Source organism: Bubalus kerabau, chromosome 8 (genome assembly GCF_029407905.1).
Source record: "Bubalus kerabau isolate K-KA32 ecotype Philippines breed swamp buffalo chromosome 8, PCC_UOA_SB_1v2, whole genome shotgun sequence".
NCBI lineage: Eukaryota > Metazoa > Chordata > Mammalia > Artiodactyla > Bovidae > Bubalus > Bubalus kerabau.
Genome location: NC_073631.1, coordinates 63,686,139 through 63,701,394, shown reverse-complemented (window position 1 = coordinate 63,701,394; position 15,256 = coordinate 63,686,139). Strand labels below are relative to the sequence as shown.

Here is a 15,256-nt window from a genome sequence, read left to right as displayed (position 1 = left end):
TTTGCATTTGTTGATTTTCTCTACTATTTTCCTGTTTTCAATTTCATTGATCTCTAATATTTATTAGTTCTTTTCTTCTGTTTTCTTTAGGCTTAAATTGCTCTTCTTTCTCTAGTTCCCTAAGGTGGAAACTTTCCTGATTTTAGACTTTTCCTCTTTCCTAATATATGCATTTAATGCTATACATTTCCCTTTCATCACAACCCACCCATTTTAGTAAGTTATATTTTCATTTTACTTAGTTTAAAACATTTTGTTATTTCTGTTTAGACTACCTCTTTGGACTATTGGTTATTTGGAAGTGTGTTCTGAAATTTCCAAACATTTTGGGGATTTTCCATCTATCTTTCTGTTATTGATTTCTAGTCTAATTCCATCGTGAATTAGAATATAGTTTGTATGATTGTTACTTCTACATTTGTTAAGATCTATTTGATGACCCAGAATGTGGTCAATCTTGGTGAATGTTTCTTGTGAGCTTGAGAAAAATGTATATTCTGCTGTTGAGTAGATTTTCTATTAATGTTAATTGGATCAAGTTGATTGATGGTGCTGTTCAGGTCATCAATATCCTTATTGATTTTCTGCTCACTTGATCTATCAATTACTGACAGAGGGTTACTGAAGTCTCCAGGATAATAATGAATTTGTGAATTTCTTCTTTCAGTTCTCTCAGTTTGCCTCGTGCATTTTGATCTTTGTTCATCCCATTACTTTCACCTCTCTTAGTCTTTATATTTAAGTGGGTTTCTTGGAGGAAAACATATGTTTAGTCTTGCTTCTTATCTACTCAAATAATCCCTGTCTTTTAATTGGTGTATTTAGACCATCGACATTTAAAATGACTATTGACATAGTTAGATTATGTCTGCCAAGTTTGTAACTTTTTTCATTTGTTGCATTTGTTTTTTATTTTCTCCTTTTTTTTTTAAACTTTATCCTATTTTGAGTATCCTTACTTCTTCCTCCTGTACGTTTTGACTTTTCTGTCATTCATTTCACTTATCCATATGCTATAGATATGACATTTAAAAATTATTACTTTAAGCAAAGAGTTACCTTTTAGATTAATTAATCAGAAAAAAATATACTTTTCTTTTACCTTCACATATTCCTTCCCTAATACTCTTCCATTCTTTACGTAGATTCAAGTTCCTATCCTGTAGAATTTCCCTTCTGGCTGAAGAACTTCTTGCAGAGTATGTCTGCTGGTAATGAATTCTCTTGACTTTGTTTCTGAGTAGATCTGGTTGTGAACTCTGGATGTATGTGACTCGATGTATCCAGATTCCATGGTGGTGGTCTTCCCCTGCACCATCAATTCTCTTGGTAGTTCCAAGAAAATTGTTGATTTTTGCTTTATGCAGTTTCTTCTTACTGTAGGATAGGAGTGACAACTCCTAGGCTCTTTATGTGTTTGAGTTGAATGAGAAGTTCCTTCACACCTGTTTTAAATAATTCTCTGTGCCTACTTAGAGCGCTTGAGTCCTGGCAAGTTGCTTTGCTGCCAACTATACCACCCCTAGCCTTCTTTAAGTTGCAGACTCTTATTGCTGCCAAGTTCCCCAAATTGTGTCCTGGTCAGTTCCAAGTGTTATATAACCACAGAGACCTCAGCTGGAGCTGAGCAGAGCTGGTACTTCCCAAGACTATACTCTGACATCAGGCGGTCTTGAAGGAAGGCAAATCATGAAGGCTGGGGACTTGCTGCTGTTAAGGATGCTCTTCTGGAATCTGATGAGCTGTTGGATCCGTTTCCCCACATCGTGGAGAAGAAATAAATGCTGTGTAACGAATAACCTATAGACCCTAAGGTATGCCCTTATGTGGCCCAGTGCTTTATATGATGGTACTGTGACAGGCTTGACATGGAAGGAATTCATATGGACTAGAGGTGAATTATACTTAATGTAACTTAAGAAGCAAAACTCTTATTATCAGTCTCTTTGGCTGTATCCTTTCCTTTATTTTCCTCCTAAATAGTACTTTTGTAGTACTTTTGATTTTCCTTAACCATGGATAGGGTCATCTTATGTAGACATAGATTCACCTTCATCTTACAATGATTGAAACTACAGGGCAGGCATTATTCATGTCAACCCTGATTGATAAATAGGATATGTATAATGTTTATCCTCTTCTTAGATACTGGCACAGGACAATAAAGAAGCAGCCTACTGATCAATGTGATATTTTTGGTACCAAGGTGTCTGAAGCCTCCAGATCAATCTGATTAATCTTGTTCATATGTGGATACTATGGATCACAAAATGCCAAAAGGTAACAAAAATTGCTCCCTGATGGCGCCTCCAAGGGCAAATGCCTTCAAACTGGGGACAAAGGAAATTCCTCTACCTTTTCAGATAATGCTGCCCCCGACACCTTCTGTTATGGAATGTAGGCTGTCATGGTGGACAACATGGTGGGAAGGGTGAAAAATATTGCAATGTGAAGAGTATTCAAGCAATATACACCTTTGGGAACATTTTCTCCCTTAAGCTGAATTTGAACTGTTTCACAATATTTCCCATGATGCTGAAGAATATTAGGCTTTGAAAATTTTTCTCAGATTTTTGGGAGTCATCTGGTCTCTCTTCCATTTCCCAGACTTCTCTGAGACCCCATAGGGGTAACTAAGAAGAAGAAAATGGAAGAGATGGGGGAGGAAATGCAGAAGGGAGACTATGAACATAAATAGGAGGGTAGGAGGGGCCCAGAGGATGGAGATGAGTGGAAAGACTTGAGAGAAGACTGGTAACATCAGTGAGGGCAATTCCTAGGGCTGTATATGGACAGGAAGTGGGAGAATACAGGACATGGTAGGGATTCAGCAAGTGATCAGTGAGAGAAAGAGTAAGACTGAGAAATGTAAAAGGAATCAGGGAAGGAAAAGGAACTGAGTTTAAGAGATGCGTAATTGCGTGACACATCTGCACACACACACACACACACTCTCCCCAACCACACAGGCATAGCTACCAAAGAAGGGCCCATTGTAGTCACTAACTGCATTGTGCAGACAGAACTACTTAGAATAATTTGGAAATCATACCTTATTTTGTTTAAGGGCACCTTTCTCTTTCATATGAGGGCAGTCCTTTCCCGTCACCACAGCTTTGATATCTGCCACCGGCACTGAAATTCATAAGAGAAAATGAAAGTAACTACATCACGTGACAGTGTAAGTGTCCATAAAATAGCAAGACTAAGCATCATCGAGTCTGTTGGTACAGCTGCCATTCCCAGACACTACAGCAGGAAGAGACAAGAGATGAAAAGAGGGAGAAGTCAGGCAGGCTCCAGGACAAGGAACTAAAATACACTCTTAATATTCTGGTAGAAAGCATTCCTGGGGAGAAAAATCTATGTTCATAAGTAGAATTTGTTTCACGAAAAGAAATACCTAAAAAAAAAAGGTTGCACACAATAAAAAACCCACCATAGTTATGTTAAAGGTGATGGCATTAGAAGAACCAATAATGATAATAAGTAATAGGGGTCCTGATACTGATTTTATGGAAGACATCTATGTGCCAGGAGCAAATGCCAAGTGCTTCCTATAGACTGATATCTCTTACTATAGTAGTGGCATCACTTTAGTTTCTGAGTTTTGGATAATCAGGGGAAGTAACCCTATTACAAAAAAATCTATCTGAACATAAACCATTCTGAACTCTCACTCTCCAAATTCTCCCTCTTGCCATCTCATTAATTCTCACAACCATTCTGTGAGGCAGGTTTTGTTATTCCTAGTTTATGGACAACAAAATTAAACTCTATTAAATAAAGGGAACGTTCCTTTCGGTTAGGGAAATGGTATCTGGCACTTATCTTGGAAATCCTGAGAATAATGCAGTTAGATAAAATGATGTTATCTATTGTCTTATTCAGGACTTGCAGGAAGATAAAAGATATGGAAAGGCTTTTGCCCTTAATGCTTTTGTTAAGATCATCTGATGGAGAGAAGGCTGCAGGATGGTTTGGAAACTTAATTTTATTTTATTTTTATTTTTTTTTTAATTTTATTTTATTTTTAAACTTAACATAACTGTATTAGATTTGCCAAATATAAAATGAAACTTAATTTTAAAAACTGCAGAGTTATCTGTCCCTTTCCAACTCCTAATCTTTCAGTCCCTCAAGGGACTCTAGGGGCTCAGTTAGGATGTGCAGAAGCTTTGATTCATTAATTCCTTGGACTCCTCCAATGATGAAGATAATGAGAGATTTGACAATTAAAGTTCACCTACTTTTATTGGGGCATTGGGTTCTGGGGGTGACATTTAGATGAAGATAAAATTATAAAATATGTAGAATATCAACATGATATAACAGGAAGGCTCTTTAAAAGCTAACATTTTCTGGGTACCCTAAAGTTGCTAAGAACTCTGTCCAAATCCATGATACCTCCAGAGCTCTCTCGAATCCTAGCGAAGAGTGGTGCTGTGATGAAATCTTCTAGGATTCTCTGACGGCAGCCCCTGCTCTCTGTCCCACCACATCTGCTCCTCTAGCTTGGACTCCTGGTTCTAGATTCCTTGGTAGATAGGACTTGTTCTCACTAATAACGTTCTGGGCACATGGAAGACCATGCTTCTCAGCAACTTTTGCATTTAGGTGGGGCCGAATAATGATTAGCTCTGGTAATGAAACATGAGAGGAGATGGCCTGGCTCTTTTCCTGGCTGAGGCAGTGAGAAGCCCACTTCCATCAGCCTCTCTCCCCCAGCCGCAGGGACTGATTAGGCCACGTGGTCCCTCCAGATGGTACAGCTCTGGGATGTCAGAGCAGCCATCAGCCTGTGTCCCTGTGATCATGCAGAGCAGTCCTTTGAAAGCAGGTGTCAGTTATATAATTGAGGAGCGAGAAATAAACTGTTGTGAGTCAGTGAGGTTTGGGGGGTTATTTATTCCTGAAACTTAATGTAGCAATGCAGCTTCTTCTGAGTGGCCTGACCCTTGACCTTGGACCCCCTTCCTCCCCTACCTGGCTTCTTGGGATCGGCATCCTCTTGTAGACAATCCTTGTGATTTCTGAACTTTCCTTTGATCACAGCCATTGACTTCAGCTCTTCTCAAATCCATTTTCATAACCAACAATCAACCCTGTTCTCAGTGGCCAACCTGGCTACCTACTTGCTTCTCTGGGAGGAGATACTTGGGCACTTTGGGAAGTTGGGTTTACTTAGTGTTTACTTTTCAGTGGAAAACGTACCACTGAAGTGAATTTGTGATATAATTAATGTACAAACTCCAAAACCCTTCTCAAGCTTCAGATGGAGTTTGAGTAGCAAGCACCTCCTAGAAAGTCTTCTGCTGTTCAAATATGTAACATGCTCAGTGAATGAGAGAGCGTGTCTATGACTGGTAAATAGTAAGTTACCCCTTGGCTCTGAAAACCCATCATGCGGAGCAGGACAAGGGTCATACTAAGGTCTGCTGTGGGAGCAGTCTTCAGAATCTCTAACAAGCGGGTGGCAGGGGAGAGAAGGCATGCTTCTACCATGCTCCTGGCAGTACTTATTTTATGTGTTTCATATGCATCACCCCCTGTCAAGGAGAAAAGCTGCTGTATTTCTCACAGGATTGTGGCTAAAAGGAAAACACAAAATTCTAAAAATACAGCGTGGCTTTTAAAGATTGTTCTTTGCATAGTTTGTTGTTGGATGCACTGGAAAATTAGGCATTGGAAGGGCCAAAATGTCATCTTCTCTAAACCCACCAGCAGAGTTAGACTCACACATTTGGAATCTATACTCTAGGAGGTGACAGAGGGCTCTTGATTACTTCAAAATAGGGCCAGCGTTTCCATCAGGTCTTTTTTTCATGTGGGAGCAGCATAACAAAGTGGGGTTCAGAGATACGAGAACCAGAAAGGTCACCATTGGTTCCCTAGCCCCCACTCTTAACTCCTTGGGGCCTGCCCTCATTTCTTTCAATGATATTTTCAGTTTGAGCTGGATTGAGACAATCTAATCCAACATTTCCATTTTATAGATGGGAAGACTGAGGCCTAAAGAGAAGAAATATGTCACACAGCTAGTGAGGGACAGAGCTGAGACAGCTGCTTTTTCTTCTGTTCCATAGTCTCTTGCTAGGCCATGATTTTCTCCTATGTTTGGAAGGTGTCAGCTCCCCAGATCATGCTAAACACAGGTCAGACACAGCCCTGGAGGTGGTTATCACTTCAGATATGTTCAGGAAGCTTTTTAATGGCTAATATCTGTGGGAGAAATTTTAATTGTGATTTAAAACAGAAATGTGTTTTTTAAATTAAAAAGGTAAATGTGGCCATCATGATAAAAATTATTCTAGCTTTCACCCTTGGGAACCAAAAAGTTGAGGCAGAAATCACCCCAGGAAGCCAGTAAGTTGAGGCAGAAATCACTCCAGGAAGTAGCCAGTAAGCATGATCACTTGTCGTATATATAGCTCCGCTGTGGAAACTCCTTTGGGCAGAGATTCAGAGGAGGGGCAAGCTGATCCCAGGATAGTTCAGTAGAGGATCTGGCCTCTAATTGGGCAGTCTGGAGTGGCTGGAAGAATCACAGAGCCTGGATTTGAGTTCTAGATGCACCTACCGGCTATACCACTTTGGGCTTAAGTTCTTGGAGCATAAGCTTCCTTGTGGGTAAAAATCTGGACCAGGGGTTGGACAGCTGCATTCAGGTCTTTGCTCTGTTATTTACTAGACAAGTGGCCTTCAGTAGGTTACTTAACTTTTGGGTACCTCTGTTTCCTAATCTGTAAAAGAAGGGCAATGGTACGTACTGCTTCAAGTCATGGGGAGGACAATTTGTTAATATGTAGAGCTCTTAGCACAGTGCCTGGTTATAGAGTAAGCACTCCAAATATATTTGCAATTATTCTTATTATCAATAATCAGAGTTAATTCTCTTTGTAGATTGAGGGACCTAAATTACTTAGCATGCTTCAACGACCCAAATCGCCCCACTCTGCTTTGCTCTGGCCGCCGCTCCTCTCTTCTGTGGTAAGAGGCTTAATGGTCTTGTGTGAGGGACTGAGCCCTCTCCTCCCGGCCCCTTTGATGCAGGAGTGAAGAGCGCTGGCCTAGATTCTCTCAAAGGGAGGTTCTGGGAGGTGAGGGCACTGCTGGAAAGCAGTGGAGTCTGGTTTCAGTGGGGTGATGAGAGTCTGCATACCTGGTGGGAGGAATGTGGGGCAAAGGGAGGTAAGGAGATAGGGACTTTTCAAGGGCCATGTTTCCTGTCAAACAAAAGGAATACGAGAGAAGAGATTTGCTAAACTTTTAGGCACGAAGACAGCTGAGTAGCCCTCAATCTCCACTTGCATTCTCTGGATTAAGAGGGTTCAATTACACTATTTGACTCATCAATATCTCAATATTCAGCTGGTTAACTTAAGGGGTGGAAGACAATTTTCCCGTTGGTCTCAAGAGAGGGCATCGTACATGGCAAGAGCAATGGCACTTGAAATTAATTAAAGGAACAGCTCGTTTTTCTAGTGGAATGAGGTTTTTGACTTTGAAGGGCTCCAAGAGGATGGATTATTTTGCTCCAGGCAGAATGCAGAATTGGAATTAAATGCAAACCAGGTGGGGGGCCTGAAGCAGCAAACTTTGGTTTCCTGGGCTGGGGCCTTCTCATTTCCTGCACAAAACAGCTTCATCTGATTTCATTACATGAATATTCCCCCTCACTGGCCCACCTGGCACACAGATATAATCTCTTTAATACACACACATCTACACATGAACACCTGCACAGGTATGCATTCTTGGTTTATCTTACAATGGGTAAACTGTTTGTAGAGCACCTCTTCTGGAACTCTGAATTCCTAGATTTCTAAGGCCACAGAGGAAAGGGGCGGACAAGAGTTTCAGAGCCACAGTCAGAAGGGACTGTTGCAATGCTTTCTCTGAATGAGCATCATGGCCATGACCAAAAGCTCTCCAGAGATTTGCAGCTCTGTCCTGCCTCTTCTGCAACCACCCTGACAAGCTGGCTCTCCCTGGCATCGGGACTCCAGTTTCCAGTCCTTGGGGATGCAGGCCTTGGTAGAGCTTGGGGTCATCAGCTTGTGGACAAGTCTAGAGACAGCCCCTATACAAGGCTTAGGTGCTGTCCACGCCCTGACCTTCTCTAGGGGGAGAGCTACTGACTTCCTAAGCAGCAGAGCCAGCTAGAATGAGAGTGCTCCATTTAAACTACAACCCATGACAATCTATGGGTTGAGAAATGGATTAGATCCCTATAAATATGGGGATAAAGAATACATTCAGTGCGTGGGACAGCCGACTCACTGGGCCATGTGGGTCAAGAATGAACCCAGATGTGTGTTATTTTTTCCGGCCCAGACCACTTTCTCTATTTCCTGGCCAAGTTAAGAGAGAGGCAGTGGGAGAGTTTGTAGAGAGCTTCTGATTGCTATGGCCAACAGTAACCTCAAACTCTTCATTTTACCCACTTAAAGCTCTGATTCCAAGTGGCTGGCCTTTGCACAGTTCTTTTGAGCTCATGAGAGAGGATTCTCAGTGAATTTTTCACCAGTTAATAGCAAAGACAGGAAAATGAAGACACTCATTTTTAGAGATGCCATGAGATTTTCATACAGCTAATTCAGTGCAAGGGACTGTCCTTTATTCCAAGGTTAGGCCTTTCTGGTCTTTCTTTTTTTTTTTTGTGATTGAGTTCTTTTTACAACGAAAGGAATGTGATATTAAATTTTAGTTAGATTTTCTTTTTTAATAGCTTTTCTTTTTTTCCCTGCCAAAACCTGAAGTTGGCAACCCACTATCCACTCAGTTTTTTATTCTTTTAAAATGTTTACGTATTGGTGAAAGCCAAATTTAGGGACCCGCTGGGAAGCATATCCAATAATATCTAGCCCTGTAGTTCTCACTTTAAATGCGCATCAGAATCACCTGGAGGCCCCATGAACCCAGAGACTGCTGCTCCATTCCCAGAATTTCTGATTCATCAAGTCTGGGAGGGAGGATCTTGGAATCTGCATTTCTGTAAGTTCCCAGGTGATGCTGCTGCTGAGGATGGTCCAAGGACCACAGTCTGAGAACCACTGTTCTAGCTTGTCCATGGTGGGATGGAGGTTTTCTGAGACTTAAAGGGAGGGTCCTTATCACAAAAAGAGAGGCCTGGAATGATCCCACAACAGGAATGTATGTATAGACATTATCCCAGACTCTGCAGTAATGGGTTTCAGATTTCTTTCCTTTCCTATTAACAGCGCTAATAACATGGACTGAGAAGGCAGTGCTCCCATGAAAGGAAATAAGATTGCTTTCTGAACTAAATGACACTACAAGGACCAGACTGTCCCAGTTTTAAGCTGGAGGAAGAGAGAATATGCCAGGTTGTCTGTCTGATACGTCAGCCTAGAGTCTGAGTGTGTCAGGAATTTGCCACTCGTGGTTTATTTTCCCCTGTGATGGCTAAGAGCTGCAAGGAAGACAGTACAGATTGGACTTCCATGGGCCCTGGGGCGATTTTGGGGAGGTACCAGGATCTAGGGCTAAGGATTTTAGCTGTGAATTATATGATTCATGGCAGGGTCAAGGTGACTTTAAAAAGTTATTTTAAAGTGTCTTTACTTTTTCCTCAATGTTTGATTTCTCTACCTGAGATATCCTCTGACACTATGTCTAACTTTCTCTCATTTCTCTTCCAAATTAATTCATTACCTTTGTGTATTAAAAAAAAAATTTTTTTTTGGGCCATGCGGTACATGGGATCTTAGTTCCCCAGCCAGGGATCAAATATACACCCCCTGCATTGGAAGCATGGAGTGTTAGCCACTGGGCTGCCAGGGAAGTCCCTACCTTTGTGTATTTTAATGTTTCCATAATACTGTGTTTAATTTATATACCTTGTTGTTGTTTAGTTGTTAAGTCGTGTCTGACTCTTTTGTGACCCCATGGACTGTAGCCCGCCAGGCTTCTCTGTCCATGGAGTTTCCCAGGCAAGAATACTAGAGTGGGTAGCCATTCCCTTCTCCAGGGGATCTTCCTGACCAAGGGATCGAACCCTTGTCTCCTGCATTGGCAGGGGAGTTCTTTACCACTGAGCCACCATTCAGTCAACTATAATGAATAAAAGTGGTAGGGTATCAAACACACAATTCAGGTGAGATTATTTTGGATCATCAGAAAAAGACAGCTGACAATCAGGTTTATGCTGGTTTTGTTTCTTAGAACAGCACGTGGATAAGTAATATAAAAGTGGATGTTAGAACTCTAGATTTGTATCTTTGAGGACAGATGGGTGAGTATTCCTTTCCCTAACCACAAATCTACCAAGGTCTTGTGCTTGATGAGATGGCTCAGGCCAGGACTCACAGCAAGGTGGGCCATGTCCAATGGGTTTACTTAGGTTAATAGTCTTTCTGTATGATATTCTGTGACCAGGAAACAAACCAACAACCAAAACTCAGGCCTCCTACACAGAAGAGACACTTACGTTTGTCCTGCAAGGAATCATGGGGCACTTCTCCCTGGGGACTTTCTTCCAGATCTCCATAGTGCAGGACCTTGTGGTTTGGTGAAAGCCGACAATACCAAAACTTGTCTGAGGGAAGAAAAAAAAAAAAAAGAAAACACAGATTTACCAGGTAAGTGATTCTGATTTTCAAAAAATATTGACATCCTTATTTCCTCAGAGCCTTTCCTGAGAGAATAGGCAGTTTCTTTGATTTTAAATCCTCAGAAAGGAATGAATTCTAAGAGCCCTGGCAGTCAGTCTCTTCTCAATTTTCGTATGCAGTTAGCTCCTGTCCTTCCACATAGACATTTGGTGCCACTGGGAAAGTTACCAGATCCTTTGAGGACAATGGCAACAAGTCTGAGGTGGTGACTTCCAGAGGAGTATTTCATCAATAATGATGAGGGCACGATTAATTATTCAGTTGGGTCTGACAAAGTAGGGAGAGAGATGAAGAAAAAAGAGCTTTCTCAGAACTTTTCTGCTTCCACTTCCTTCTGTGAGATTCTAAGACTATTGAGATGTTTGTGCCATATCTCAGCTGGCATAGTAAGGCCTTCACCCCTGAGGCCTGTACACACAAACTAATCATGAATCTATTATTAGGATGCTAGTAATCCATACACAAGGGGTGGGATTCATGAGGAACCACCCCAAGTCAGAAATGTATCCAAGAATGAGGATGTCACATTCATCTCCTCTCTAATTCGTAGAGTTTAGTTCCCTTGAATAGGCTTGACCAGTACCTTAGGATCATCCTTATAAATAACTCCCTCAGCTTAACTTCATCTGCTCCCTCAAAATGTAATAACGATTTTTAAATGAGCTTGTGAGGTAGTGAGAAGGAGGTAAAGAGTGCTTTTTCTAGATAAGAAACTTAAATTGTGATAGTGATCTTTGTGCAGCTCTCAGGGCGGGGGTAGATGCTGCCTTCTCTGGGAAGCCCTCTGTGATTACTGCAGCCAAGGGTACTCTCCCCACCCTCTTAGCTGCTCCAGCATCTCCTTTGATGGTTGGTGCCCTCATGTTAAATCTCTTAGTATTCCCATTATCTGCCATAGAGCTTAGGCAAGCAGCTTGCCCAGTGGGGACATGATGAACAGTTATTAACAAAAGAAGAAGACTCCAGGACACTTAACAGTCCCGACAGTGTAGAAAGCCAAGGCTCTCCGATGACAGCCATGGTCTTCATGATTGCACGGCACCAATCCCTTGGCACAATGCCTGCCATGTAGAAGCTGCACAGTTGCTATTGGCTAAATTGATAAATGAGGACCCAAAAGGACCAGTCAAGATGTGTAAGTCACAAAACATCCATGACCTGTACACCCTTTGTGCAATTACGTAGTTGGCAAACATAGTGGCCTGGGTCAAATCACCCCATTACTGTGTCTACCAATACAAATCGCCAACCTGACCAGAAAGCTCTCTATAACATTTAACAAAAATGTTCTTTTATCTAAAATTGCTTTCACCAAAAAGTATGTCTTAACTACAATTCTTTTAGTAGAAAACCAAGTTTTAAAGATGGAGGCAAAAGTCACACAGTGAACAAAGGAAACACCCAACTTGATCCACAAAAGCAAAATGCCTCTGTGATTCCTTTCTCAAGTATAAATAGGGTTTGAGAATTCCTGAATGTAGTCTGTATACAGCAATCCATAGATTTAAAAAAATCTAAACTCCAGTGGAAAAATTTGAGAGGAAAGAAAAAGTTATTTGAAGGCTAGGAAAACATCTGGAATAGCTAAATTTTCAAAATTCTGTTATATGTATACACTCAACACAGGGAGGGCATTTCAAAGGGAGAAAATAAAATCATTCCCTGAATAATTCATAACCACTTCAATTAGGCAGCTTTCCATGAGGAGAACATATTTGAGAATTTGACTTGTAATTCACAATAGGAAAACTGCAATTTGATAGGAGTGGGCTAAGCTTCAGCCATGAGTACCAATAGTGCTCTTGGGGGCCTGGCATGATGGACTATAGAGATCTCTTCAACCCAAAGGACCTTCCACTTTGTCTAAATAAACTGTGATGACCACAGCTGGAAAAACTTTCTCTAGTGCTTTCCTTCCCCTGCTACCTCTGAAGTGGGACTTCGGCTAAGTGAGCAACTGTAATAGGGTAACAGAAAGCTGGGAGGGAAGTTGGTGAGCAGTAGCACTTAGACATGCTGGTCTTATTTTGAGTAAGCCTGTTCTTTCTAGAAATTCCTCACTTCTCAAGCTGAGGTATACTCAAGAGACTAGCAGTGCTAACATGAAGCCCAGGAGTCAATATGGCAGAATCAAAGACGACTGTCATCCTCAACAGATTTGGGGGAGCATTAGGAAATTTAAGTGGTACAAACATATATTGTGGAGCTAAATGCACAATTTACATTCATTTGCAACACTTCAAAAATTTGCTGCATATACTTCCATAGCTTGTCTATTTAATAGGTTAAGTCTGTTTCTCCAATGACTATTTGCAGAGTGCCTACAGTGCTCACAGGACTCTACTGGATATAGCAAAAGTCATCAGGATGAAAGGCAAGGATGAGGGACAAAGCCGAAAAGCTCAAGGAGGAGGAGCTCCCTCAGTTCTTAGTGGCAACTTAAAGAAAGACGGTGGAAACACTTGTGTCTCAGGTCTGGGAAATATGGACAGTGACTCAGCAACTCTGCCTGTACTACAAGGAAAAACAGGAAAAGGAGAGATCTCTTGTGCAACAACATTTAGAGACTACTGAAATCAGTGGCTACTTATGATGGTTGAAGACAATCATCTTTGCAATGTTGTAGTCGCTGTTTGTTTAAAGAAACACAAAAGGCTACCTGGAAACCTGGAAATCTACCATTACACTACAGTGTAGAGCTGACAGATCCTCCTTCCAGAGGACTAAATTCTCTTGACTCCTTTTTTTTCTTTGTTTTCAGATCTGAAATCCCTGGGCTTCCCAGGTAGCTCAGTGGTAAAGAATCTGCCTGCCAACATAGGAGACGTGGGTTAGATCCCTGCATTGGGAAGATTCCTGGAGAAGAAAATGGCAACCCACTCCAGTATTCTTGCCTGGAAAATTCCATGGACAGAGGATCCTGGCAGGCTACAGTCCATGCGGTTGCAAAAAAGTTGGACTTAACTGAGCATGCATGGGCACTGGAAATCCCTGGTGTGTATGTATTTATTTATATATTTATTTATTATTATTGGAGTATAATTTCTTTACAATGTTGCTTTAGTCTTTGCTGTACAATCAAGTTAATCAACTATATGTATATATACATCCCTTCCCTGTTGAATCTCCCTCCGACCCCCACACCTCCCTGCCGCCCCACTCCATCCCACCCCTCTAGGTTATCACAGAGCGCTGAGCTGAGTTTCCTGTGTTATACAGCCATTCCCTTTAGCTGTCTATATTCCACATGGTAGTGTGTATATGTCAAAAAATTTTCCCAATTTGTTCCACCCTCTTCTTCTGCCCTGGAATCTCTGGACTTTTAAGACACCACTGTCTTTTGGTTTTCCTTCTACCTCTGACTACCTCTTCTCTTATCCCACAGAAGTTCCTCTTTCTCTGTCTACCACTAAAATGGTAGAGAGCAAAAGATCTGTGCATCATCAATGTGAGTGATGTGTTCTGCTCCTCCCATCAAATAAGACGTTTTGGATAGATGACAGCATATTGGGAGACGGGCTGAAGGGCTTGGGAAGGTTGTTTTGATTCATAGACAAATGGGTGGATACTGAGCCAGTCTCTCCCTCGGGATAAAGGCTGGAGTCATTAGCTCCGGGAAGGTTTAGAGGCATCGTAACTTGTGTGTCTGTCTTGAAGGCAGAGCAGCTATAAAGGAAGCAGAGAGGCCGGCTCCAGCCAGCATAGCACACTGACTTGTTGGGTGAGACAGTTTCAGTGTTAGCCACTGGTGGCAGCTTGATTTGCAGTTTCTTTTATGGTAAGCAAAACATGTATTTTCTTTTCAAAACCCAGCATGATGTTACTAGTTCCCCAATCCCTTTGGGCAATGAATGAGTGGATTGTGTCACTAAAAGCAATTAGCAAGAAGCAGTGAGAACATTAGCAAAGATTGTTTACTAGCCTTTAAAGAGAAAGCAGGAGTTAATATGGAGGTCTTTCAGTCAATTACAAATGTTACTACATTAATAGCCATTTTTAATTCCCCAAACTAAAAAACTGAAAATATGGAGATAATTTTGTGCTTCACTTTTTTCCCTGTGTGTATGTATGTATGTGTGTGTGTGTGTGCATGTGTGTGTATCTGAAGGATCAGAGAGAAAAGCTGGTTTCAAAGCTCACAGCCTGGTAAGAAGGTCTCCAGGGCTGATTAAAGTTATTCCCAATGTCACATAGATCATTATGGAGCTAATCACCCCTGACAACTGTAATTCTTGCAGTAATATTTGATAGAAGTTTCTGCACCACTGCAAATACTCTGTACCCGCTTTATTTAATAGTAAGGAAAGAAATTTTGAGTTTTCTTTAATTTTAATTAACTCAAATAGCCATAGGTAGCCATACGGAACAGTACAGTTCACTGCCTGTCTTTGTATCCAAAGTGCAGATGAGTGTAGAGTTGGCCAGCAGGTCTTTAGGGCAGATGGGCAAGCTGAATAATAGCTACCATTGTTGAGGAGGAAATGTGGTTTGTAAAGTGAGGCACAGGCCACAGCAAGAACTGAGTCCTGATTGACTCTATCATGGACTCAGGGACATCCTTGTATTGTGTGCAAAGCCTACAGCTGGCAGCTGGCTGCTGGCCCAGGGGGCCCTAAGAA

General features: G+C 41.5%; 1 protein-coding gene across 4 annotated transcripts in view; it reads right to left on the bottom strand.

Annotated features, from left to right (window-relative positions):
* ELMO1 (engulfment and cell motility 1) overlaps positions 1 to 15,256 on the bottom strand; it is a 583,566-nt gene that overhangs the window by 13,166 nt on the left and 555,144 nt on the right. For all 4 annotated transcript variants that reach the window (XM_055590394.1, XM_055590392.1, XM_055590395.1 and 1 more), the window contains 2 exons: positions 10,454 to 10,561; positions 3,053 to 3,135 (listed from right to left, as the gene is read on the bottom strand). In XM_055590394.1, the coding sequence (XP_055446369.1) occupies positions 3,053 to 3,135; positions 10,454 to 10,561 (191 nt within the window). The remainder of the gene's footprint in view (positions 1 to 3,052; positions 3,136 to 10,453; positions 10,562 to 15,256) is intronic.